Here is a 25,454-nt window from a genome sequence, read left to right on the forward strand (position 1 = left end):
GAAAGATTCAAGAAGAGGGTCAACAGTGTATGGAGTAGGAGGTCTGAAAAGATTCCTTCCAAAACTAAGATTCTATAACTCTATTACTAAAAGCAGAACCTGGCCTGATCTCCTAATGAGTTTATGGTGGACTCCATGACTAGTAGAAAAAAGTTTTTTAAGAAGTATAACAAGAATTAAGAACTTTTAGGAGCAGGTGCAGCCTGTGTGTGGACACTAAACAGGCTTTTTCTCTCTCTCTTCCTCCTTCCTACTCTTGGTCCCAGCTGGATCTTCACTGGAAGCAAGGCCAGGTGCAGAGGGGCAACCTCAGACCTACAGCTGGCTGGTGCAAGTGAGGCCTGTCTCTTTGTCCCTGTCTGGTGCTGGCTGTACTTCCCTTTCACCTTTGTCCTAGAATGATGAGACAGGAGAACCTGCATGTAGGGAATGGCTCAAGGAATGACAGGGTCATAGCTGAGGCATGAAGGAACCTCACAAGCTGAGGGGTCTGGATTATGTTAGTAGAAGGCTCAGTGGGGCTGGCTATGATGTCAGGGTAGAATCGGGGAAGAAAAGCCCTGTCACTTGCTCAGGCTCAGAGTCTGAGTTCACTATACTACAGATGACACTAAATCTAATAAGTGATTCTACAGGATGTGTAAATGAGAAAATACTGAGCCCTAGAGAAGTGCTGAGGGAACCTCCTCCAGGACCACAGAACCAGAGGATTAGCTTGCGCCCTGCCAGCAGACCACACCACCCCACAGAAATCATACCTGTCAAAGGGCAAGGGACTGGCCAAGAGACTGGCCACCACTGCTGTCCTATGCTGAGATGCAAGGAGATATACACTTTGCTGGATAGCCTTTGCCACATGTTCGTCCTTGACCTCACATAGCTTACCATGGATCAGGCCCACAATCTCAGGCACCTAGAGAGAAATGTACAACACACACATATCATGGGGCCAGAGGATAAGTAATAACAGCGCTCCCGTCCCCGCCCCCCCGTTTTTTCCAGGCCAAGGAAGAAATTCCAGAAAACCAAAGCCAATCTACTTCCCAAACAGGATTCAACTGAAATCTTTCGTATTCAAATATGGTTCTAAGTCTAAACCTAGTTAGCAGCTGGTATAGGGTCTTTTACCTGTTTCCTCTGTGGTCTATATCTCATACACACACTCCCTCGATAACCTAGTCTAGGACTGCTGATTTAGGCATTAAAAAGAAGTGTCCATGTGCTGAATCATGTGCTAGGCCCTACGTGGGAAACATAAGGAGACAGGACAGATGGGAGCATCTTTCTAACCATGGAGACTTCTAGCCTTGACCCCTATAACCCTCCCTTGTTCCAGCCAAACTAGATTGGCTGCTTTTCTGTGACTATCCTGTGACTGTATACTTTCCTGTTTTTGTTCATGCTGTATTCCTTGCCTGGAATATCCTTCAATCTTTTATCAAAAAGACAGCAGAAATTTGTCTCAAAAAGTAGTACAAATGCTTCATGTCTATGCTGCCTTCCCTGTCCTCCCAGGACAGATAGGACTCTTCCACCCTTTGAATTCTTGTGGCATTTTGCCTACGCTCCCTAGTTCACCTTTCATCAGATCCTGACTTGTATCTCCCTTGACTGAGAGCTCCTTGGACACAGAGCCCATCAATATCTTGCTCAATTAAATATTGTTCATAGTGAACAGGACAGTGCCTTGCACAAAATAAATATTTCATTACTTTTTTTTCCCCCAAGGCCTCTCCAGAACCAATACTTCTATCTCTATCCTTACTCCCAACACACTCAAGTCCATTTATCTGTCTATTTAAGAATCTGGTCCTGGTAACTGGGAGTAGGATAGAGACCTAAGGTGCAAATTCAGCCCACAGGTTCTATTTCCAGTTAATATTGTTAAAGCCTCCACTAAGATGACTACAATAGACTAGTTCCAAGGTCATACCTCATCACAAGCCAGCTACTTTTGCTTCTGAGCAGAAAACAGACAATTTCTGACAAAGAAAGCAAAGGATAGGCTACTAGCAACAAATGCAGAGATACAGCCAGTCCTCGGGTGTCACTGCCAAGTGCATCCCTCCTTCCCCCTCCTCACCGGCTGATATAGGACCTACCCCCAAAGCCCTGGGAAGGATTAACCTCACTGTTGGTTTCAGGATCTGGTCTGAACTGCACGGGACTAGAAGGTGAGTCATCAACCCTGGAGCAATTCCAGCTACAGCCAACTCTGACAGGTAAAGATCTGGGCCTCTGCAGCAGTTCCAGAAGTAACAGGAAAGCCAAGGAAGGAAGAAAACTGGCATTTCCAATTACAACCCCCGAATGTCAGTGGGTGGAAATAAAAAGAAAATTCAGTCCAAAGTTTAAAAGGGAAAGAGAAGGCATGTTAAAACCTTTGACCCTTGCTTCTCCAGAAATTGCTCTCCCTGATAAACCTTCCAGGTCAGGATGTGCACCGAATCCAGTTTGCCCCTAGGGCCTATTGCTAGTTGGCTTTGAAGTAAAACCTACCGGGCAGAAGGAGGCGTGGAGAAACAGGCAGAACAATCCCAAACGGTGACAGTGCCATGAAGGAAAGTGGCCAAGGAAATAGGGGCGAGGGGAGAAGACTTTTCTAGATTCTGACTAAGGAAAGGGGGGCTAGGATCTTAAATCCTAGCTTCCTTGCACAGCTAAGACAAGAGTCTTTGGCAAAACAGGGTAATGTTGGCTTTATTCCTTGGCAAAACAACGTCGCTCTCGGGGACAAAGAACATTCTCTGGGCAAGGTGGCTAAAGGCAAGCACCAAGCTGCCTTAAAGCCTAGCTCGCCTGAGGTGGATGGAGGTTGAAGTGGTTGTTCTAGAACAGCACCAGGAGGTTCAGGCGAACTTTGTGGTGAGCCCCAGGCTTCCAATTCAGGATCCACCCTCTAACAGTTTGTCTTCTCATGCTCTTGCAGAGCTCCCTAAGCTGTTGCAGAGCACATCCTTCTCCTGGATCATGGTAACAACAGGGCCATAGCTTAAAATGCCTTCACCTCATTACTTTTTCCCTTCTCTGCTTCTTCTTTTTTTTTTTTTTGACGAGGCAATGGGGCTAAGTGACTTGCCCAGGGTCACACAGCTAGTAAGTGTTACGTGTCTGAGGCCGGATTTGAACTCAGGTCCTCCTGAATCCAGGGCCGGTGCTCTATCCACTGTGCCACCTAGCTGCCCCCCTTCTCCACTTCTAAGAGACAGGTAATTAGGGCTCTGCATAGGAAGGCTTCCTGTCAATGACTCGTAAACATCAAAATCAGCTTCTATGGGGGAAAGGATTGGAAGGCTCCTTCACTGAGCCCTGACAATTCTTTACCTTCTCCAGTAACACGGCTCCCCTCTCCTTCAGTAGGCAGTTGATAATGACTGTGGCAGCACGTGCACAATTCACATCAGGGTCTTTCAGCCCTTCAAATGCTGTTAGCAGAAGAGAGATAAACTGATCTGGGGGGAGGCGCTTCCCAATAATCTGCAGAGAGAAAAGTTAGATGGTAGGAAACCAAGAAGAAAAGGATTCAGATACATTCCCCAGCCCCCTAAGATGCTCTAGTTAGGGTCCAGTGGGTAAGAGAAGTAATAAAACCAACTATACACTGTGAGTGATAAGGAAACCATTTAAGTTGTGAAAATAATTAGAAGTCTGAACTCTTGCTCTCATGCCTCCAAGCGGCCCAGGTGGTTAAGGACCAAGGAAGGGCAAAAGATAAAAATGGCAACTATCACCCTCCCATCCAACAATACTAAAGCTTACCCCTGCACAAGCCCAGATTTTCTCTCAAGTGCAACTTAAGTAAAATATTTGAACCAACATAGTTCAATGTTCATATGTACAGTGGTTGAGAAGCAGGGAGAAGGTGGTTCCTAAGAGGTCTCTTGTTGCTCAGACTGAGGTGCACTTCATATGAATCTCTAGTTGAGATTCAGGCAATGGCAAGATCAAATACTTATGAAGGAACCCAGTGTGCTAAGAGTCAAAATGCTCATAATATGTCAGACATAGGAGACTGGTTCTTAATTGCTTGGCCCAGTACTTACACACAAGCCCTATACTGGACCTCCTCTGGGGAAGACACAGAATTAAATTAAATTCAATAAACATTTGTTAAATATGTACTATGTGTAAAGCACCATATTAGCATCTTGGGATATGAAGAGAGATACAAGCCCTCCTGTGCAAAGGCAGGGAGGTGAGAGATTGAATGCCAAATTCAGGGAATAGAAATAAAGCCAGGTTAGATATAACAGAGTATGTGAAGAGTAGTAATGTGAACTAAGTCTGGAAAAGAAGGCTAGAGACAGACAACAAAGGGCTTTAAATGCCAAGCTGGAAAGTTCGTAATTTAATCTAGAGAATAATGGAAGCTTCTTGAGAAGGGGATTGTCCTTTAGGAAGATTATTTTGACAATTGAGTAGAGGATGGACTGGAGAGAGAAGAAATTGGAAGCCTGGGGACCGATTGGCAAGCTACTACAATAACCTAGACAGGAAGCAATCAGGGCCTGAACTAGATTTGTGAAGAGGAGGGGACAGATGTAAGAGATATTATGGAGCTAATACTAACAAAATTTGGCAAAATTTGTATCTGGGGGAGGAGGTTGGTGATGAGAGAGTTAGGGATTTGGAGGTTGTAACTAGAAAAGATAACGGTGCCCTGTATGGAAGAAGAGAATTATGGGGGAAGGGATGAATTCTACTTTGAATATGCTGACTCTGAGATGCCCATGGGACATCTAGTTGGGGACACACAACAATCAGGGTTCAAGATCTAGATTTTGAAGCCATCTATATAGAGATAATAATTAAACTTATGGCTGTTGATAAAATCACCAAGAGGGAGTATGCAAAGGAAAAAGAAAAGAAGGCCTAGGACAGTCTTGGGAGACACTCATGGTTAAGGGATGGGACACGAAGGATGATCCAACAAAGGAAACTGAAGAGTGGTCAGAAAAGGAGGAGGAGACCCAAAAGAGTGCAACCTCACAGAGTGAAGGAAGGAGAGAGCACAAAGTGCAATGGAGAGACCCAGGTAAAGTACTATGAGGCTCGGAATAGGAAGGAGACACTACTTGGCAACTGGAGGGGTTCAGGGAAGACTTCCAGTAAAATGTAAGCTCCTTGCCATTCTCCAAGGGTAAATGGTCAAAGGATGTGAACAGCTTTTTTTTTAAATTTTAAACAAGAAGTTTATTTAAACAACAAGACGTTTGACTTGAAGGTAAAACTATCTAGGATCAATTTCTTTATAATAACCTATCCCTACTGAGAGACAGAGATTGCCCTACATGTAACAGCTATGTACAAAAAAATTATAAAATTATCCTTAGTTTTACAACGATAAAAGAAAAACACTGAAATTATCCAATCAAACAAGGCATGCAAGGATTTTTTTGTGGTTTTTTTTTGTTGTTGTTGTTGCTGTTAAAACAGGGAGAGCAAAATAACTTACTGGAATATAAAGATATAAGTTGAATGAGCATGCCACTAATGGAGAAAAGGAATATTTTCACAGACCCAGTTTGTTTTTCTCCCTCCCCATCTCCATTTGATGTTGATCAAAACATACCGTTGGCCATTTAGTAAAAACAAAACAAAACAAAACACAAAAACATATTATGCCTGTACACATACACCAGTTACTTTATGTACAATAAAGGAATGGGGGAAGGGAATCAAAGAGGGAAAATCATATTGCAGTAGTCAGGATGTGAATGAACCAAATCTTGGTTTTCTAATTGTGAGTATGTTGTTTTCCTTGGAAGTACTGTTCTGGAGTAAAGGTGCATGTTCTCTCTTTAGTAATCGCCTCCTGTCTGTTGCTAGAATACATCAATTGTATCTTCATCCTCCATTTCTAACTGTGCAGGTGTGTCTGTTTCATTTATTAGTTGCCCATTAAATCAGATCTGCCTCACTGACAAAAACTGTCATTCACAATAGGCTTTCGTTAGTTTACTAAGTGGTGTATGCCTCTTAATCTTAAACTGCACCACCAAACCATCTTGCCCGGCTACCTTCAAATTCATGCAGTCATTGTTTTCAGTCTTGACACCTTTCTTCGGCTTTTCATTGGCCATGGCAAGTCCAGGGGTCTCCTCCGCTGCCGCTTCACAAAAGAGGCACCAGGATGGTCCCCTCCAAGAGAATGGGGGGAGAAGCAGTGGCGGTAGAAGGAGGAGGAAAATGATGGTGGCAATGGTGAGGAAGAGGAGGAGGAGGACGACAAGGAGGAATAAGCAAACAGTGCTTAAGAAAATAATCGTAAACCATTAAAAACAATATGAAAGACTGCCTCCAAATCAACAGCACCAAGAGAACAACAAATAAAAACTGAGGCTTCATCACACACCCAGCAAACTGGCAAAGATGACAAGAGAGGAAAAGCCATTTGATGTTGATCACTGTATTTAATGCTGTGTAGGACAGCTAGATGGCTCAGTGGATAGAGCCTGGAGTCAGGAAGACCTTAGTTCAAATCTGGCCTCAGACACTTACTAGTTCTGTGACCCTAGGCAAGTCGCTTAACCTCTGCTTGCCTTAATCCACTGGAGAAGGAAATGGCAAACCACTCTAGTACCTTTGTCAAGAAAACCCCATGGATAGATGGATAGTATGGGCCACAGGGTCACAAAGAATTGGACACGACTGAATGACTGAACAACAGCACAGCTGTGAAATGGCCTAATTATTCCTGAAACTAATTTGGAATTATGCTAAAAAAAAAAAAGTGACCAAAACATCCATACCCTTTGCTCTAGGGATCTCACTGCTAGGGCACTGTGAATATGGATAAGCTGTAAGCTATGGATAAATTGTATGGATAAAGCATAAGCTGCCAGTCATGGCTCATGTGATAGCTGAATTGCTTTTTTCCTTCTTTTTTTCTGAACTGCTTTTTTCCTTCTTTCTTTTGTAATCTTTGTAACAAAATAATCATACAATAAGTAGGGAAAAGGGGAGGCACAGATTCAGAAATGCAAGCTGCATAAAAAAATATTCACAGACACAAGATATATACTCCTTGGGAGCAGGGACTGTCATTTTTTTCCTTTATATCTTCAGCATCCAGCAAAATGCCTTGCAAATCATAGGTCTAAGACACCTATGTGATTCAGTAGATAGAACACTGGACTTGGAGTCAGGAAGATCCCCAAGTCATATCTGGCCTCAGATACTTAGCTGTGTGACCTTGGGCAAGTCACTTAACCTCTGTCTACCTCAGTTTCCTTAACCATAAAATGGGGGATAATAATAGCACTTATCTCACAGGAATTTTGTAAAGATCAAATGAGATAATATTTGTACAGTGCTTAGCACAGTGCCTGGCATATAACAGGTGCTTAATAAATGCTTGTTTCCTCCATTACTTCTTAATAAATATTTGGTGACTGAATGGAGAAAGTGGCAAATGATATGGGTCTCTTCAAGGCAGGGAGGTGAGGTGAGTTTATTCCAGGCAGAGGAAATCACAGAGTACTGGAGCTGGAAGGGAGCTGAGCAGCACCATCTACTAGCCCAGCCACTTGCCCAATGAATCAAGCCCATCTATAACAACCCCTCTGCTAGAACACCCCCAAGACAGAGAATTCAGTAACTTCTATGCCAATTTCACCCACTGTTGAACTGATATATTAAGATTTTTCCCTTATATTAAGCCAAAAATTGCCTTTCTCTAACTTCCACCCATTGTTCTGAGTTCTTTCCTTTGGTACCAGAGAAACTGTTCCCTTTTTCCACTGACAGCCCTTCAGACGGTGGAAGACAGCAATCATATCCACCCTTCCTCAACAAGTTTTCTCTCTCATCCCAAGGGAGTGAGGAGGCTCCTGTTTCCTTCCCTTTATCTTCTCTCACATGTATGTGCCTTTCAGAATGAAAAGTGCTAAGGATAACAGCTGTCTCTTCATTCCCTAAAACAAGCAATACAACAAGCCTAGTCAATACTGGCTCCGCCAGCTAATGAGGAATTCAGTCTCCTCTAATATGTTTCACTGATGGGACTAAGGCTACTTTTGTCAGCACCCGATTTATTTCCTTCTCACTTTCTTCACTCACCCTCTGGGATGGGTTTTATCATCTACAGAGGCTCAAACAGTGCAGGGCACAGCCTTCAATCAATCAATCAGCAAGCATTCAGTAAGGTCCTATTACATGCTAGGCATTGTACTGGCGCTAGGGATACAAATAAGGAAGTGAAATAGTCTCTGTTTACATTCTACTAGAGGAATATAACGTATATTTGAGTGCGGTGGCCAGAAAGGGAATTTCAGTCTAAGCCAATCATTCTAAATCTGGGAGCTTGTTTATTAAAAGCATTTTTCTAACTATTTCAATATAGTTGAAATCCTATGTATTTTATTTTATGCATTTAAAAACAGTATTCTGAGAAGGGGTCTATAGGCTTTACCTGACTGTCAAAAGGTCCATGACAGAAAAGAGGTTAAGAAGCCCTGGTCTAGGAAGTCATAAGGATTCTCAGTATAATAGGACAGTAGGTCATCTTGTCCTCTCTAGTAGCAATACTAACATTCATTTGATTACCGTTCCCTGAGCAAGAGGTAAAAAGCAGGAAGTGGAATGGGACGAATAGAGCATAGCTGGTGGGCAGATGGTAAGATGCATTTGATTGCATACCAGGCAACAGTTTTCTTCCCTCTTAGGCTGTGAATTTGCACTAAATAGCAGGAGACTGAAAAAACAAAAACAAAAACGGAGAAGATAGGCCCAGAGTATTCCCATTCCTCTGACCCAACTCAAGGCAAAGGCTATGGCTACAGTTTGGCCATTATGGAGAATGTAGCTGGTATGAAGCCTGTCATTTAATGACTAGATACACAGCCTCTGTTCATGGCTTTTGGAAATCAGAAAGATGAGGGATCCTAACCAAAAGGCAAGAGCACCCATTCTCCTAGCCCACTGAAAGAAGATGAGATTCTGTAATTATGGACAGTTGGGGGAGAAGGAGAAATATGAGCTATGACTCCTTATCTGCTGCCAAAGGTGCCTCTGAGGCTAGCTAGGATGAAGAAAGGAAGGGGTAGACTGTCAGTTTTTCCAGCACAGATCTTTCTTCCAGGTTTTAGAATGAAGCCATTAAAACATTTCATCCAGGCCAAAGTCTGGGAGAAAATCAAACCTCAGAGGGATCTTCAAGGGAAAAACTCCAGAACCTCTTTTCCCAATAAAGTGAGGAGCCAGCTTCCTCCAAGCTTATGGTGGGGGGTAGAGCAGTATAATGTGCCTAAAGAAATCTGTCCCTGTGCTCACAGCTACTGGCATTCATTGTTGCCTGGCACTATGCCCATCCTCTTCATCAGAGGTCATCCTGTCCTCCAGTTTGTGATCACAAGTAATGACAGCTCAAGGCCCTCCCCCAGGAGGTGTCAAGCCCTCCCTTTCCCATTTAGCTCAAGAGAGGCCAACTTAGTACCCCCTGTTCAAGTGGCACTGAGAGGATTCATCACCAAAGAAATGAGACCAAACCACAAAGTGATGAGGAAAAAACACAACTTAGTTCCTGGGCACGGGCACATCTCATCACATAATTCCTGCTCCAGTAACTTCAGTGTCACCAATCTCCACAGCATAAAAGACAAGCTCTATATCTTGATGCCAGAGGCCCTTAGTAAAGTGGCTCCCACCTCTCTTCCAGACTTATTGCACCTTACTCCTGTTCAGGCTCTATTTTCTAGACCAGACTACCTGATTTTATCTTGCCTAGAACAGGTAGCCTCTGCATATCTAGGTACTAAAATCTTTCTCTTCCTTCAAAAACCAGACCAGGTACCACATTTTCCATTAGGTCTTCCATGATTTCCTACCTGAAAATGAGCCCTCCCCATCCTCAATCTCTAATCTCTTTCTGTCAAATTTCTCCTAAAATTATTGCATTCTAACTTCTATTATAGCAATCTACTTGTCATCCTCCTACTTCCTTATAAACTCCTTGAGGTCAAGGATCATGTGATTCTTCATCTTTTCCTCTCCATTGTCTAGCACAGAGCAATCAAAGCCCAGGGTAGGTTTATAAAAAAAAAATGAATTTATTTTGATTTATCAACAATCACTTCCTTATGCTTTTGAGTTTAATATTTTTCTCCCCCTTCCTAAGACAGCACACAATCTGATATAGGCTATACATATACATTCCTATTAAACATATTTTCACATTAGTGATGTTGTAAGTAAAAATTAGTACCAATACGAAGAACCACCAGAAAGAGGAAACAAAACTCAACAGAAGAGAAAAAAAAATAGCAATTCAACTTCCATAGTTCTTTCTTTGGACGTGGATAGCATTTTCTATCACGAGGCCTTTGGAGATGTCTTAGATCTTTGTATTGCTGGGAAGGGTTAAGTTTATCAATATTAGTCATCGCACAACATGGCTGTTATTGTGTACAAAGTTCTCCTGGTTCTGCTCACTTCACTCAGCATCACACCATACAAGTCTTTCCAGATTTTTCTGAAGTCAGCCTGTTCATCATTTCTTATAGCACAATAGTATTCCATTACATTCATATACCACAACTTGCTCGGCATTCCCCAATTGATGGGTATCCTCTCAATTTCCAATTCTTTGCCACCATAAAAAGAGCTGCTATAAATATTTTCGTACTTGTGGGTCCTTTTCCCATTTGTATGATCTCTTTGGGATACAGCCCTAGAAGTGCTATTGCTGGGTCAAAGCGTATGCACATTTTTATAGCTCTTTGGGCATAGTTCCAAATTGCTCTCCAGAATGGTTGGATCATTTCACAACTCCACCAACAATGCACTAGTGTTCCAATTTTCCCACATCTCTTCCAACATTTATCATTTTCCTGTTTTGTCATGTTGGCCAATCTGATAGGTGTGATGTGGTACCTCAGAGTTGTTTTGATTTGCATTTCTCTAATCAATAGTGATTTAGAGCATTTTTTCATATGACTATAGATGGCTTTAATTTCTTCATCTGAGAAATGCCTGTTCATATCCTTTTTGGACCATTTATCAATTGGGGCCAGGGTAGGTTCTTGATAAATATTTCTTTAACTGAAATGAATATGACATTTCTCAAGGCCCATGCTAGGTTCACAGGGCTTAAGAAAATGGCTCAGACTCTGAGAGGGATCCTCATTTCTATGGCTGGTGCCCAGAGCTGGGGAAAGGCTGGGATGATAACTGAATAGCAAGGCAATGCCTTCCTACCCTTGGGGGTCTGCTATTTCCCTCTCACCTCTGCCCACAGCACTCAGCTAAACCAAGCTGTGAAGTTCACCAACTAAGGGTGTTAGCTGATCCACAGAAGAAGAGATGGACAAAATAAATCTCTTGGTTCCCCAATATGTGGTACGGCAGGCAAGAGGACTTCTCTGCCCTTCCTTACTGAGGTCTGTAGCTTTGGTACAATTCCTGGATTCCTAGCAGCTCCAGCATTTTCAGGTGGAGTTGCAGCCAAGAATACTATTAACCAAACACTCTCAACCAGGCAGTCTTAACTTCCTCCCTCTGAAGTGGACCATACCAGAGCAAATACACACTTGAGGGGCCACTATATTAGATAGCAGCAATGTCCTGTAAGGGGGGCCTCTTGGGAGTTCACTCAGAAAAGACTGACTGTATCAAAAGATTCCTAGGATGGACCATGTCTGTAATCTGTAGCCTATGCCGACCTTCCAGAGGCTAACAGGTACAGGGTCACATGCTCCCTCTAACCCTGGGTGAAGGGTCAAGTTCCTTGACAAATGTCCCTACCCCACTGGCTGTTAAGTAACCCCTACCAGCTGGGTGCTCCAGAGAGAGCAGGGAAGGGGTCATAAACTAAAAGTGCAAGAGCCCCTGGTTCATTTCCTGAATTTCGATGAAGCCCAAGCTCCCTTGCTGGTGAAGCAGAAGCTAATAGCCAACAAGTACTGCCTTGAGATTTTCATTAAGGTGGAAGAAGGGCATTACTTGGGGGATGAAAACTGGATGGTCTCAAAAGTGGATTCAGACCTTGGCCACTAGAGACAAAGCCTGTAGAGGTTTCTGATTAAGAAGAGGGATTATTCCATTTTGGCCTGAATTTCCCAGATAATTCCTCCATGGAGAGCTGGTTTGTATCTACCTGCCTGACCCACATCTGCTGGTCTAACTCTGCCCACAAGAACTACTGAAAGCAGGTGCCCCACCGCTGTTTCTTTTTCCCATTCACTGAATCTACTGACACTTGACTGGTTCTAAAACTTCTCATGTTCTTATAGGCAGAGTCCTGTATAAGTAAAACTCCTTGCTGAAGCTATTCACAGGCTGGCTGTGGAGGCTTTATCTGTCACTGTCCCACTGAGCTAGGGTCCTAGTTGCTGTTACCTGGGCAATGCTGTAGCAGGTATGAAAGAGAACAGTGACATCGGGATCATTTAGGCTATCTTTGAGAGATAAGAGCTTCTCAGCTACTTCATCCTGATAATCTTGGGCAAAACCTGTAGGAGAAAAGAAAGTTCATCAGTGTAGCCTAAGTAAAGCCATTCTCTAGCCTGACACAGCCAGTTTAGGAAGTTCTAATTCCTGGAATCAGGGTGCCCTCTCCTGGTGGCAACCCTTCCAGAAAGTTAAGCTAAATAGCTGGGGCCAGATGGGCTCCTCCAGACTCCAAGCAATTCAGAGAGACATTTCTTTTCCTATTTCTATAAGCATCAGGTAGGGAAAACCAAAACTAGGGGAAAAAAGGGGAAAAAAATAAGCAATAAATGCAAAGCCTGAAAGCCAGCCATAAATAACCATTTACTATCAATGGGGCACTCTCAGGTAGCCACGGGATGAACTGGACTAAACCAGACTATACATGATACGGGACTCTAAATAAGGCTGGTAGCTAGGTGGTGCAGTGCATAGAGCACAGGGCCTGGAGTTAGGTCTTCCTGACTCCAAATCTGGTCCCAGGCACTTACTAGCTGTGTGACCCTGGCCAAGTCACTTAACCCTTTTTGCCTTAGTTTCCTCATCTATAAAATGATCTGGAGAAGGAAATGGCAAATCACTCCAGTATCTTTGCCAAGAAAACCCCAAATGGGGTCACAGAGAGTCAGACACGCCTGAAAATTACTAAACAACAATAGAAAACAAAGGTTTCACCCACAGTGCCGTGAGACACTAACATACTCAACCCCAAATCTAGATGCTCCTACTTTATGTATTTCTGACCATTAACAGAAGATCTAAATCCCCAGAAAGCACATCTTTGTACAAAGTAAGAATTGAGCACAAGGTCATAGAGTGAAACCCCCTTATTACAAAGATGAGAGAACTGAGACCCAAGGGAGGGGAAGTGACTTACCCATGATCCTACAACTAATCAGAATCAAGCCTAGAAGCCATGGTGGCTCATTAGGCAGACTTGCAATGACCATTCCTCTCTCCTACCCGTCCCACCCTGCCCCGTGGCTCTCACCCTCATAGAACAACTGTATGTAGAGTAAGGAGTAAACACAATCCAAGGCATCATGTCGGAGAGAAGGCAGTGAGTCTGCACACCTCGGAGAGAAGATCCCAACAAGGAGCCCCAGGTTATGGAATGGTACAATTGCCTGGGGAGAGAGGGTAACTCAGAAAGGAATTGAAAAGAAGCTTGGAGTCTTGTGGACGGCATTCACTTCAATACCTGGGGAAACCAAGTCAGGTAGGGCCCTAATGAGGCTCTGCCCCATGGCTAGGGCAGGTGGCACCTTGGAGCTTGCCCCACTGAGAATACCTATCACTGTTCCAGGACTTTCACCTAAAGGACCAGGACAATTAAGCATAATAGCACACTTCAGAAGGACCAGAAACTCAGGAAAGGGAAGCCAAATTACAGATGAGAAGCAGGTTACAACTTTGAAAGACAACCTCCTCCTCCCTCCTGGATTAACACTCTGAAGGACCAAGTCTTCAGTCACTCCAGCCATCATCCACTGCATGGCAGGGGCTAAATCTCAAACATCCATAAATATATCCACAGATACATTAGGGTGTATTGTGCTACTCATATTTACTTGCACTTCACCTTCTCTCCATCCCTACACCCACCACTACAGTCCAGGCTCTTATCACCTCTTATCTGGGTGACTACAAGAGCCTCCTAACTGGTTTCTCTTTATTGTCCTTGTCCATCCTGCACAGGCCATCAGATTAATGCATCATAATGCACGTCTGATCAGTCACTAACCTGTTTATCATCCTTTAACAATACCCACCAACTCCTTCCAGAATCAAATTGAAAAAGATTAATTCAAGCATTGCTGGTGCCCTCTACCTCCCACTCCTAAGTCCCCGCCTGCCTTTCTAGCCTTATCTTGCACTAGGGGAACAGTACTTATATATGACTCTGCTTCAGCCAAACTATACAATTATATTATCAAGGTATGGGTCAATTGAACATGTTTTGACTGGCAGAAAGGAGGAGCTCTAAGAGTTAGTATCTTACCTGGAAATTTTATAGCACCTATTTGTTTTCAAGTGCTAGCACATGCATTCTCTCATTTGGCCATTGTGGGATAGCTAGATCCCACATAGAATATAACTGTTCTATTCCTAACTTGATGCCTTTACTCATGTCGCTACCTCCCTCACCATCTTCAATTGTCAAAGTCCCACCCATTCTTCATGGGCCAGCTTAAATATCACTCTCCTCTGGGACACTTTCCTGGATCCTTCCAACTAGACGTGACCCTCCCTCCTCTGAATTCCCATAGAGCTTCATGTCTATTATAGTGTCTTTTATTATGATCAATAACTAGTTCCAGCCCCAGGATGTTATAAGTTTACTGGGGCAGAGATAGTCATTTGCACTCCCTACAATACTTCACAATGAAAAGCATTCAGTAGATATTTGCTGAATTAGTAAAACGCCTTTTCTGAAAGGCGGAATAGGGACCATTCCCCAACCTCAAACCCTCCCCGCCCCCAATTAGACATAAAGGTTACTTGAAGGTTCAACAGAAAGGCAGGGAAGAGAAAAAAGATGAAGAGGAAGATCAACGGAGTCCAATGTGGCAGATGAAGGTAAACAGAGGGGACACAGAAAAACAGGCCTAAAGGGAATCCAGGCAGCCAGAGAAAAGGCAGGTTAGGCAGACTAAAGGGGAGACTTCTTATCTGTTAGAGATTTGCAAAAGTGGAATGGGTTGCTTCAGGAAGTATAAGTTCTCTATTACTGGAGGTCTATGGAGCGCAGGTTGGCAAGCACTCATCAAAGATTTGGACTAAATGACCCTAGAGGTCTCTTCCAACTCTGGCAAAGGAGGAGATAACTAACATTTCTGGAGGGAAAAGAAAGTGGTGCCATGAGGGAACAGACCTGGATCTGGGGCGTGAAAGTAACTGGGGGGGGCATGCAGGCATACTTACAATTACATTCAAATGTTCCAAGAAGTAGCGCAGCAGATAGGCGCTCAACCCAAGGGCACGTTCCCGCTCATGTCCTTTGGGGGATTTGATCCATGGGGTCAAATGCTAGAAGAAGAAGGAGGAGGAAAAGAGATTTATCAGCTGGGATAGAGGTAGGTAAGAGAGGCAGACACAGATTTCAGAGGCAGAAGCTCCAGCTCAGAACAGAAAGAATCAGTACTCACAGGAATAGACAGCTGAGCAGGTCTCCCTTTGGGTACCAGCCCCTCAGTCAGTTCCAATATAGTACCAATTCCAGCTTTAGAGAAGTATGAGTGGGAACAGGGAGTTGAACTGCAATAAAATAGCCATCCCTGATCTAGCTATCCCACAATGGCCAAATGAGAGAATGCATGTGCCAGCACTTGAAAACAAATAGGTGCTATAAAATTTCCAGGTAAGATACTAACTCTTAGAGCTCCTCCTTTCTGCCAGTCAAAACATGTTCAATTGACCCATACCTTGATAAGCAGCCCCATGAGTGAGGTTTTTGCCCTAGGACCTAAAAATGATCGCCCTGGCTATCTGTTCATGAGTACCATCTCTAGCTTCCTGGCTTGCCTGGCTCCCACAACCATCCTGTTTGAAATACCTCCATAGACTTAGCCATTATGGGCTCGACATCTAATGGAGAGACAGACAAAACTCTCATGAATAAAGAGGAAGCTCATATGAGAGCCAAGTACAAACAATATCTCAATGAGGAATCTTTAACTCCCATTTAGGTTTGTATTAATACAACTTAACCAAGTCTTAGCATCTTGGCTCCTGTACCTTACTTAGAAGAGTAGGGAAATTATCCAAGAAAGGCATGCTGGAAAGCAAAGAAGCATGACCATGCCCATATTCAACCCCTGGACACTGTTTCAGTGGCTCAACAAACCAAAGCCATTCTGGGACATGTGAGAGGTATCTACTGGGTTATACGTTCCTCCTGCAGCCCAGTCACAACTAGGGACAAGGAAATACAATCAGTTCAAGGAAAAATTAGAAGTAGGGATTTTCATTTCCAAAATGTATAGTTCCACTATCCAAACAACTGTCTCATGAGGTATTAGGTAACAATAAGGTAATGCTTAACCTGAAAAAGATAAGACTTAGGGGGTGACATGATAGTGGTATCTGAAGGAATATAATGTAGAAGAACAAAAAGGCTTATTCTACTTGGCCTGAGAGGGTACAACTAGGAGTAATGAGAAGTTTTAGGGATGCAGATTTCTTTTTGATATAAGGGAAAATCTTCTTAACAATTAGATCTGTCCAAAAGTGGAAGTACTGGGTTTCCCATAACTCGAGATCCTGAAGTGGAAATGGAATGACTCCTCATCAACAGTCTAGTGCAAGGTTCCTATTCAGATACAGGTTGGCCTACATGCCATCAAAGGTCTCTTCCAACTCAGATGCTATGGCACAGAATAACCATAGTCAAGTACTCCCCTTTCTCTGCTCCCAAACCAGAACCAGGGCTGGAAGATGGTGGTCCTTTTAGACAAAGGTTACCTAGGGCTCTAGTCAAGAATGCCTGCTGCCTCAAGGAGGTACTATTTAGAGGGATCCTCCTGGAGCACACCTACCTTGCCCTAATACAGGGACACAGAGCACATGAAGGAAGCAACAGAGGAACTGGCTATGCGGCTGGCCCTATAGCTCCTGGCTAAATGAGGAAGTGCAAGAAAAGTCCCATACCTCATGTTAAAAGAAATGAAAACCATCCCAAGAGTTGGGGACCAGATCTGGCTGGACTCTCTGGAGCTGTGAGGATGGAGTAATAGGGTCTGGCTAGGCCCTCTGCTGTTCTCTGGAGTTCACCACCCCACCTGATCATACCTCAAACATGTTCTGCAGGCCTTGAGGAGTTAAGTTTCGAAGAAGAAGGCTTGTCAGCAAATCCATGAGCGCAGTCATAGTATCAAAGTACAGAGTCTAGATGAAGAAAAGTAATACTTCCATTTGTTTAAAAAGCCCCCATTTCCCTCCAAAGAGCCTTGAAAGGGAGGAAAGAAGAAAAGACTCAACACAGAAGCCAAGTTCTAGGCCACAACAATACCCCAGGAACCACAGTATATACCCTACTAACCTGGGAATAAGCAATGAAGCCAATTCTAGCCACTCCCTGCCCCTCACCCTAAGTGAAGCTCCCTGGTTAAGTCTGCTCAGGACCCCCATCAATCACACCTGCTGGCAGGAAGAGGTTATCCCAGCATCTGAAGGGAGGGCCAACACACTATGTAGGCAGCTGTGGACCAACTCAGCTTTGTCCAGGTCTTCTAGTGGAGGTTCCAAAGTTCTTGAAAGTAGGTCAAGGAAGCCCACCTTGAGTACCTGAAATCTTATCTCCACTCCACAAAACTTCTAAGGACTGAGCGCAGATAGGAGCTTCTTTATAGGACAATCAGGGACCCTGATGTGGATTGTAGTACAATAGGGTCTACTTGTATCAGACCTAGTACATTAGAGATAGCCATGTACCCCAGGTTAAGCCCATCTGCCTTATCTGAGAGGGAAGTTCTGGACAGTGTTAGATTCCTCCGTTTCTGTTGATTATCAGTACCTAAAGGAGCACAGCTGAAGGGAAGGAAGGCAAAGGGAGACAAAAAATAAAAAGAGAGACCTATGGCAAGAGTGAGACCCTTTCAATATTGGTACCTGATTCCACCTAGCTGGGAAAGGGCTGTAGCCACACAGGATGGATGTGCTCTTAGCTCTAAGGTCAACTGGAAAATGCTGTAGCAGCCTGCTAACATCACCTCAGTCTCAACAGACATTCTCCCCCAACTCAGTTAGCACCTACTCCCCAATCTAGGCATTTTCCAGAGGGAAGAGAAAGGATACGACAGATAAGTGCAGGCGATCATGGCTCTCTTGCGTATTGCTGTCTTCAGAAAGTCTATGGGCTCTGCTCTGATAAATTCCTAAGCAAAGCAATCCAGAAATTGCTCCTCAGCACTTGTCTCAGGGCTTCTTTTCCCATTATGCTACCCACTTACCGCTCACCTCCTTAGATGACATCCTTCTCCTCTCCAGAGACAAATGCCCTGCTGTGGACATTTCAACTCTTTCTTCCAACTTCTAAACCCCCAATCTAAATTCGCAGACCCTCCCAATGAACCCCAAGCATACCTCCCAATATACTGCATTGGTTCCCATGCAGGCCCTCCATAAACCCTGCAAAAGGCCCTCTCCTGTCTTACTGCAACAGAATCCCTAACAAGGTCTACTGCCAGCCTCAACCACCTTGGAGTCTTGGGCTTCCCAGAACCCCCTATGAAAAGCCCACTCATCCCTAAGTTGAAGGACAGTTCCAGCTTGGTTTCACCTCACCATCATCTGAGCCACCAACTCTGCTTTCTGAGAGAAGACGAAGGGAGAAGACGGAACACTCTTGCACATGGCCTGGCTGATCATGCAGATGCTCCGAATGAGGCACAACTTCAGGGTTACGTCCTGATGACAAATATCCCAAGGGAAAAGGTTGGACGTGGGCACTAAGGAACAGCTAGCATGCTTGCCAGAGCCAGTGACCCCCACCAAAACCAGCAATCACACAAATCTAAATCCAGGTGGGACAAAGGAATCTAAGGACAGGAGGCTTCAGCTCTCTGTTCGATGCCTTTTAAGTGCCCTAGGTCTATTTTTTAATTTATTTTATTTTATTTTTTAGGCAATTGGGGTTAAGTGACTTGCCCAGAGTCACACAGCTAGTAAGTGTCAAGTGTTTGGTCTGAGGCCGGATTTGAACTCAGGTCCTCCTGACTTCAGGGCTGGTGCTCTATCCACTGCGCCATCTAGCTGCCCTGTCCTAGGTCTAAAGTCAGAATACTTGAGGTCCCTGAGACTGGGAACAACATTCCCTAACCTCCTGAAATGGAGAACAATAAATAAGGCTTAAGTTCAGAACCTAGCATACATAAATGGCCTCCCTCATACAATGCTGCTGACTACTGCCACAGGGCAGAACTATGGCCTTTTCTTCTCTAAAGGCAAAAATATCCTCTACTTCTTTAGGAAAGGGGCCTTGAAGGAAGCTGCCTTCTCCCTCCTCCTGGACTTGCTCCAAACAGAGCCCAAAAGAACCAGTGATTCTGCATTCCAAGATCTTCAGCTCTGCCATGAGTCAATATCCCCAAACCCAAGGGTCATTCACTTTGTGAAGTCCAGTCCTGTCCTAAGCTTGGAAATGCTTCCTGAGCCCCTGATGAAAGAAATAAATAACCTTTGCCTATGATAAGGTATCACTGTTACCATTGAAACCTTTTTGCAAAGATGTTAATTCCTGCTTAAGGCATTAGTCATATATCCTGAAGGGAAGGAAGAAGAATAAAATGCAATTCTCTAAATGGAGAACAGTTGGGGATTTGTACTCCTAGTCAGCACCCTTGCCTAGGGGTAAGTGAGAAGGGGGAGAGAAGTTACCAGGGCAGGCTTAGAAAAAGTCTCCCAAGATCCCCCAGATAGGATGGAGCCAGTACCTGTTCTTCCTAGTCCTTAGGAAACCTTGACTAATAGGAACCTACCCATCACATGAGGATTACTGAGTAGGACAAGGAGGTTCCAGCCAACATCAAAAAAAGGGCTGTTCAACAAGTGCTTTTCGTTGGGGAAGGAGGTGGGAGGTTTGTTCAGCAATACCATGAATCACAGAATCTTCCTCTGACAAATAAGAGGATTGAAATAGGGGATTTCTAAGATCCCTTCCAGTTCTGACATTCTAGGCATCTATGAAACAAGTGAAGAGACATTAGTCCCAATTTATGTTCCTGCCTTACCTAATTATATCCATTAGGTTTGCTCCAATCACTAAGCATCCCCCAGGCAGTGCCGAAGCAAAGGTGCAGGAGCCATGAGGCTTGGTCTGATCTTAGAGAGAATGGCCCAACTGCCCCACAGAAAGGGATCCCCAGTCATTTTACAGAAAGCCATTTCTTGTCAGGTTAGTGCCAACACACATCCAGGAGGGAAACACATTAATGAAGCTTGGAGAAGTACGGGCCCTTAGGCCTGACACAGGGATCCAAGCATAGCCTGAAATGCCATTTTCAGCTGCTTCTAAGAAGCTCTTTTCGAGCTCAGGGGACCTGGCATTAAGTAAGCAGTGGGGAGCAAAGGTAGAGACAGCATTCTGTCCATCTCTCTGGATGGCTGACCCTGAGTGACAGGGATGAGGCTGAGCATAGGGTAGGAGGACCCAGGGCAAGCCTGGCCAACTAGGCAGACTTTACATAGGTCACTGAAGCTCAGAGGGGAAGGGAGGCAAAAATGTCTATATGGCATGAAGTCTATGGGCCCACCCCCACCCATCTTCCACAAGGTCCAGCCAACACCAACCCCAAGCCCAGAAAGGCAGGGTAAGGACGTGGGAGAAGCGAAGGTGGAAAGAATGTCCTCAAACGTTCAGTTTCCTCCTGAACACAGGGCCCCAAGGCAGCAGCACCCAGGAAGCTCTCCCCAAGAGCCTTCCTCCCTGATGCTCATTACCAAGCATAGAGGAAAAAACAGAAACAGCAAAGGAAGAATAGAGAGTTCAGCTTTAATTCCTCAACACTGTACCTTAGTTTCTACCTTTATTCCCAGAACCTGAACAACAAAAAAAGTAAAACAAAAAATTAAAATGAGCAACTTTGGTATAATCAAACACTTAAGTAAGTGCCTAGAGATCTCATCATATGTATCCTCCGCCCTGCTAAGCCTTGTTTGGCCCAGCCCCAGACTAGCCAGGGTTCCATGAGGGGCCAGTTTCTGACAGAAGCCAACTTCCAGGCTGGCACCCTCCTACCACTTTCCAAGCCCCTGTTCCCTGGGTAAAAGCTGTCCAGTTCCCCACCTTGGTGTTGAAGTACTGGAAGACATTCCTGAGTATGTCGGACTCAATCCTAGCCAGCACCAGCTCTTGAGGGGCATGCATTGCCACTTGCCCATAGCACAGGATTAGTGTGCTTTTGACTTTGTCCACTTCGGTATCGCTGCGGTCCTGACAGGACAGAGGAGGGATCAATAAACATTCAAAACACATATTTGCTGTTCTAGCTTCCCAGTGTTGCCTCCAATTCCCATAAACCCTCCTCCCCCAAAGAAAAAAAAAGATGGAGAAAAGGGGAGGTGAGAAGAGTTGTTTTCAAGTAAGCCAGAATATTTAATCAATTCAAATGTTACTGGGATAATGGACATCTTTTTTTTAAGAGAAATCTCACTCTACCCAAACACTGATAGACAGGTGGTCTCTCTTCAAGTGCTAAGGTCTGGAAAACATAAGTGAGGAGTAGGAGAAATCTATACTGGGGAGACCCAAGGAAGAAGGAAGAAGGCTTCAAAAAGGATCTGCCTCCATTAAAGCAAAAGGATGTACTGGAAAATAGGAATAGCAAAAAAAACTAAATCACTGTGGTAGGCAAAGGAAGACAGCAAATGATCATCTCAGAAGCAGTGTGGAATGGCAGGAAAAGAACTATTCTAACAGTCAGGAAGTTAGGGTTACTTAGCTCTGTCCTCACTAGTTCTGATGTTAAGAAAACCAGAGCCCCTTCTCTGGTCCTATGTCCTCATCTCAGAAATTAAGTGGTTGAACTAGTCCAGGAGTTATTAACTTTTTTTTTTCCTATCAAAGATCCCTTTGGTAATCAATCTGGTGAAACCTATGGACCCTTTCTCAGAATTATGTTTTTAAATGCATAAAATACATGGGATCATAAAGGAAGCTAATTATATTGAAATACAGCTGTCAAGATTTTTTTTGTTTGTTTTTTTGTGAGGCAATTGGGGTTAAGCGACTTGCCCAGGGTCACACAGCTAGTCGCCACCTAGCTGCCCCCGTCAAGATATTTTTAAAAACAAGTTCACAGACCCCAGGTAAGAAGCCCTGAACTAGATGATCACTAAGGTTCTTTGAGCTTTAAGACATGAGGAAGCATAATCAAAGGGTAAAACACTGGAAGAGTTTCATCTGAGAAACCAGTCCCTTACTTGTCAGTGGGGTCTGATTCCTGCTGGGACTCCTCACTCAGATCAAGTGCTAAATTCTCTCTCCTTTGGAGTTAAAACAGGGACATTAATGTAGTTTAATACTTCTAAAAAAAATTGTAGTTTAATACTAAAGGCCGCTAGCTGGCGCAGTGGATAGAGTGCCAGTCCTGGAGTCAGAAAGACTGATTTTCCTGAGTTCAAATCCAGCCTCAGACACTTACTAGTTGTGTGACCCTGGGCAAGTCTTTTAACTCTACTTGCCTCAGTTTTCTCATCTGTAAAATGAGCTGGAAAAGGAAATGGCAAAATACTCCAGCATCTTTGCCAAGAAAACTCCAAACAGGGTCATGAAAAGTTGGACGTGACTCAGCAACATTCCTTTTGGTCTCCAAAGGGCATAGACTGATAAGGAAAACTCTGCTAGCCAATTCTCAAATCAATACTGCCATGGGGCCTCAGCAAGAGGGGAAAGAACGACCTTAGGAAAAGTTTTTGGCAGCCTAAGAAATCCCCACCGAGCAGTCCTAACACTGCAAGCAAGGACAGGGGACCAAGAACCAACAACTAATGAGTTATCTTCTCACTGCTCACAGCTATTCTGGGGTCTCAGGAAAAGTCTGCTGTCTAAAGGCAAGTATCCCTAGTGGGGGCATTCTAAGAGTCTTCACTACCTCGTTCTCAGATTACCACAAGTCATGGAAAGAGCTGGATCTTCTGCCCATCAAGAACTGTTCTTTCTCATTCCTAAGGAAGGCAATTCACATGCTATGTTCCAGTCAAACTAAAAGGGCTCGGATGATACCACAAAGCCATCTTGTAGGGTCTCCCTAGAAATGAAGCCTAGCTCATCAATCTGTTCGGTGAGGGCTTCAACTTGGCTCTATCTAATTTGCATGGACTCACTCTTTCTGACTCTTTGTGTATCAGTTTAGGGGACAAAATGGGTACTGCAAGTAATAATGATACAAAAGCATGAGACAAAAAGCTGGCAAAACAATAAAGTTATACCACATGTAGAAGAGTTGGGAACACACTGGAATTCTGGGAGCCTGAGGCCAAGGCCAAGGGAAGCAAGATAAATCTTCCTCCCCCAATATTTAATCACTCTAATTCACCTTTTAAAGATTAACTGCATACCTTAAAAATGTTAAATATGCCCACAGATTTCCTGAAGATGTCTGATTTCACAAAGTCCTCCAGCTTTATCAGGGTGTCATCTAGGTGACTAATGGCACAAATCCCAAAGCCACACGCCAGCCCCTGGGGATGTCACATACAGACATAGTCAGGAAGGACAGGTGCTTAATGTCCCAGCCTACGCTTTCTGTCCAAGTTGACTAGCCTTGAAATCATTCTCCTTGGCCCTCAATGAGGATTTCTGGGACTTCCTGCCATCTAAGGCGACAAGCTCCTCTTTACACTACCCAATGTAATACCTCATCCAAGACTGAATAGCCCTTCTGAGAGCTCAGAAATGCTGTCTATGAGGCAATGTATCCTCCATGAACAGCTTCTCCAATGGAATACAATAACAGCAACTGTCAGGAGTAACTCAGTAACTCTCCAAGACTCCTCTTAGCTGCTCATATGGATACCCACTAGCTTAAAAAAATGGGATTTACAGGAACTATACATACACTTGCCCTGAAAGCATCTGACCAAAGAGGTGGGAGGAGGGGAAAAATGTGAAAGAGACAGTAATCCTTTCCTCTGAGGATCAGCACATTTTGTAGAGTATATACTTTCTCCATATAGCTTGGGAAAGAGTGCTGCCTTTTTTCTTTTTAAATTATGGGAGGAAAATGATGAATTACTCAGTAAAGGAATAACTCAAGGTTCTCTTTTACTCATACCACTTCAGAGGTGAGGTAGGGCCCTGAGTGATTACAATCCTGGGGCTATTTCTGCAAATTTTCTAAATACAAAATGCCATTCTTAGCTTCCTCACTTGCTTATCTGAGAGATTAATTCTTCAGGAAGAAAAATGAGAGAGGGCAGGGGGAGGAAATGGTAGATTTTAAAGAATTTGAGCCTGGGGACGAGACAATGAAATTTGTTACTCAAAAGTATGAGAACATCAAATTAGTACAATCGTGATGGAAACGTAGCATGCTTATCATCCTCAATTTTAACACAATCTTCATTTATTCATTCATCTATTTATTTATTTATTTATTTATTTATTTATTTTTAGGGATCCTTACATACCTCTTAGTGGCTCCATTTCTATTTTTTTTTCTTTTTTAAATTTTTTTTAATATTTAACATATGTTTTTAAAACTTTGGGTCACAAATTTTCTCCCTTCCTCCCTCCCCACCCACCCTCAGTGAAAAGGCAAGCATCTCAATACATGTTATAGATGTGTAGTCATGCAAAACACTTCCATATCAACCTCAGACACTTAACACTTACTAGCTGTGTGACCCTGAGCAAGTCACTTAACCCCAAATGCCTCACCAAAAAAAACCCACTTCCATAGTAGTCCTGTTGTAAAAAACTAAGTATATTTCCCTTCATCCTATCCTACCCCTCATTTATTCTATTCTCTCTTTTGACCCTGTCCCTCCTCAGAAGTATTTGCTTTTGATTATCCCTTCCCCCAGACTGCCCCCCCCATCAACCCACTGCTGTCTTGTCTCCTTCCCCCCTTATTTTCCTGTAGGGTAAGATAGATTTCCATACCCCACTGTAACACTGACAATCTTGAAATACACAAATACTTATAATCTGAGGAAATACACAAATACTTACTGTCTGAGGAAAAACAAGGATAACACAAGGGCTAGCCCAGACGTAGACATTTTTGGCTTCCAACAACTTTAAAAAAAAAAAGAAAAAGTGCCAGTACCTCCCTTTCAGCTTCTTCTTGGTATCGTGCCGTCTCAAGAAGTTCCTGAAGATGTTTTCTCACTATCTCCTTATTTGAAGTAGCCCCCAATGTAGTTCCTATGCATTTATATAGGAAGTTCTAGAAACAAAATATGAGATTTGCTTAAATTATTGATTTCAAGGCTTATAAACAACCCCTTAATAGAAAAAGGAAATTAGACCTCAGATATGGTTTCACACTTAGTCAGGAAAACTACCTCCAGAGGTTGTCTCATGC

General features: G+C 43.7%; 1 protein-coding gene across 5 annotated transcripts in view; it reads right to left on the minus strand.

The window, feature by feature from the left end:
• Positions 1-25,454, minus strand: part of MROH1 (maestro heat like repeat family member 1) — a 197,445-nt gene that overhangs the window by 50,990 nt on the left and 121,001 nt on the right. For 3 of the 5 annotated variants that reach the window (XM_020995206.1, XM_020995207.1, XM_020995210.2), the window contains 13 exons: positions 25,197-25,316; positions 23,485-23,607; positions 21,212-21,358; positions 20,938-20,964; positions 18,712-18,834; positions 18,223-18,302; positions 17,566-17,677; positions 17,218-17,313; positions 15,352-15,456; positions 13,418-13,553; positions 12,337-12,449; positions 3,325-3,477; positions 759-913 (listed from right to left, as the gene is read on the minus strand). In XM_020995206.1, coding sequence (XP_020850865.1) covers positions 759-913; positions 3,325-3,477; positions 12,337-12,449; positions 13,418-13,553; positions 15,352-15,456; positions 17,218-17,313; positions 17,566-17,677; positions 18,223-18,302; positions 18,712-18,834; positions 20,938-20,964; positions 21,212-21,358; positions 23,485-23,607; positions 25,197-25,316 — 1,490 coding nt within the window. The remainder of the gene's footprint in view (positions 1-758; positions 914-3,324; positions 3,478-12,336; positions 12,450-13,417; positions 13,554-15,351; positions 15,457-17,217; positions 17,314-17,565; positions 17,678-18,222; positions 18,303-18,711; positions 18,835-20,937; positions 20,965-21,211; positions 21,359-23,484; positions 23,608-25,196; positions 25,317-25,454) is intronic. The other 2 variants (XM_078153842.1, XM_020995209.1) reach the window with 2 other exon arrangements.

Source organism: Phascolarctos cinereus, unplaced genomic scaffold, assembly GCF_003287225.1.
Source record: "Phascolarctos cinereus isolate Bilbo 61053 unplaced genomic scaffold, phaCin_HiC Scaffold_4;HRSCAF=312, whole genome shotgun sequence".
NCBI lineage: Eukaryota > Metazoa > Chordata > Mammalia > Diprotodontia > Phascolarctidae > Phascolarctos > Phascolarctos cinereus.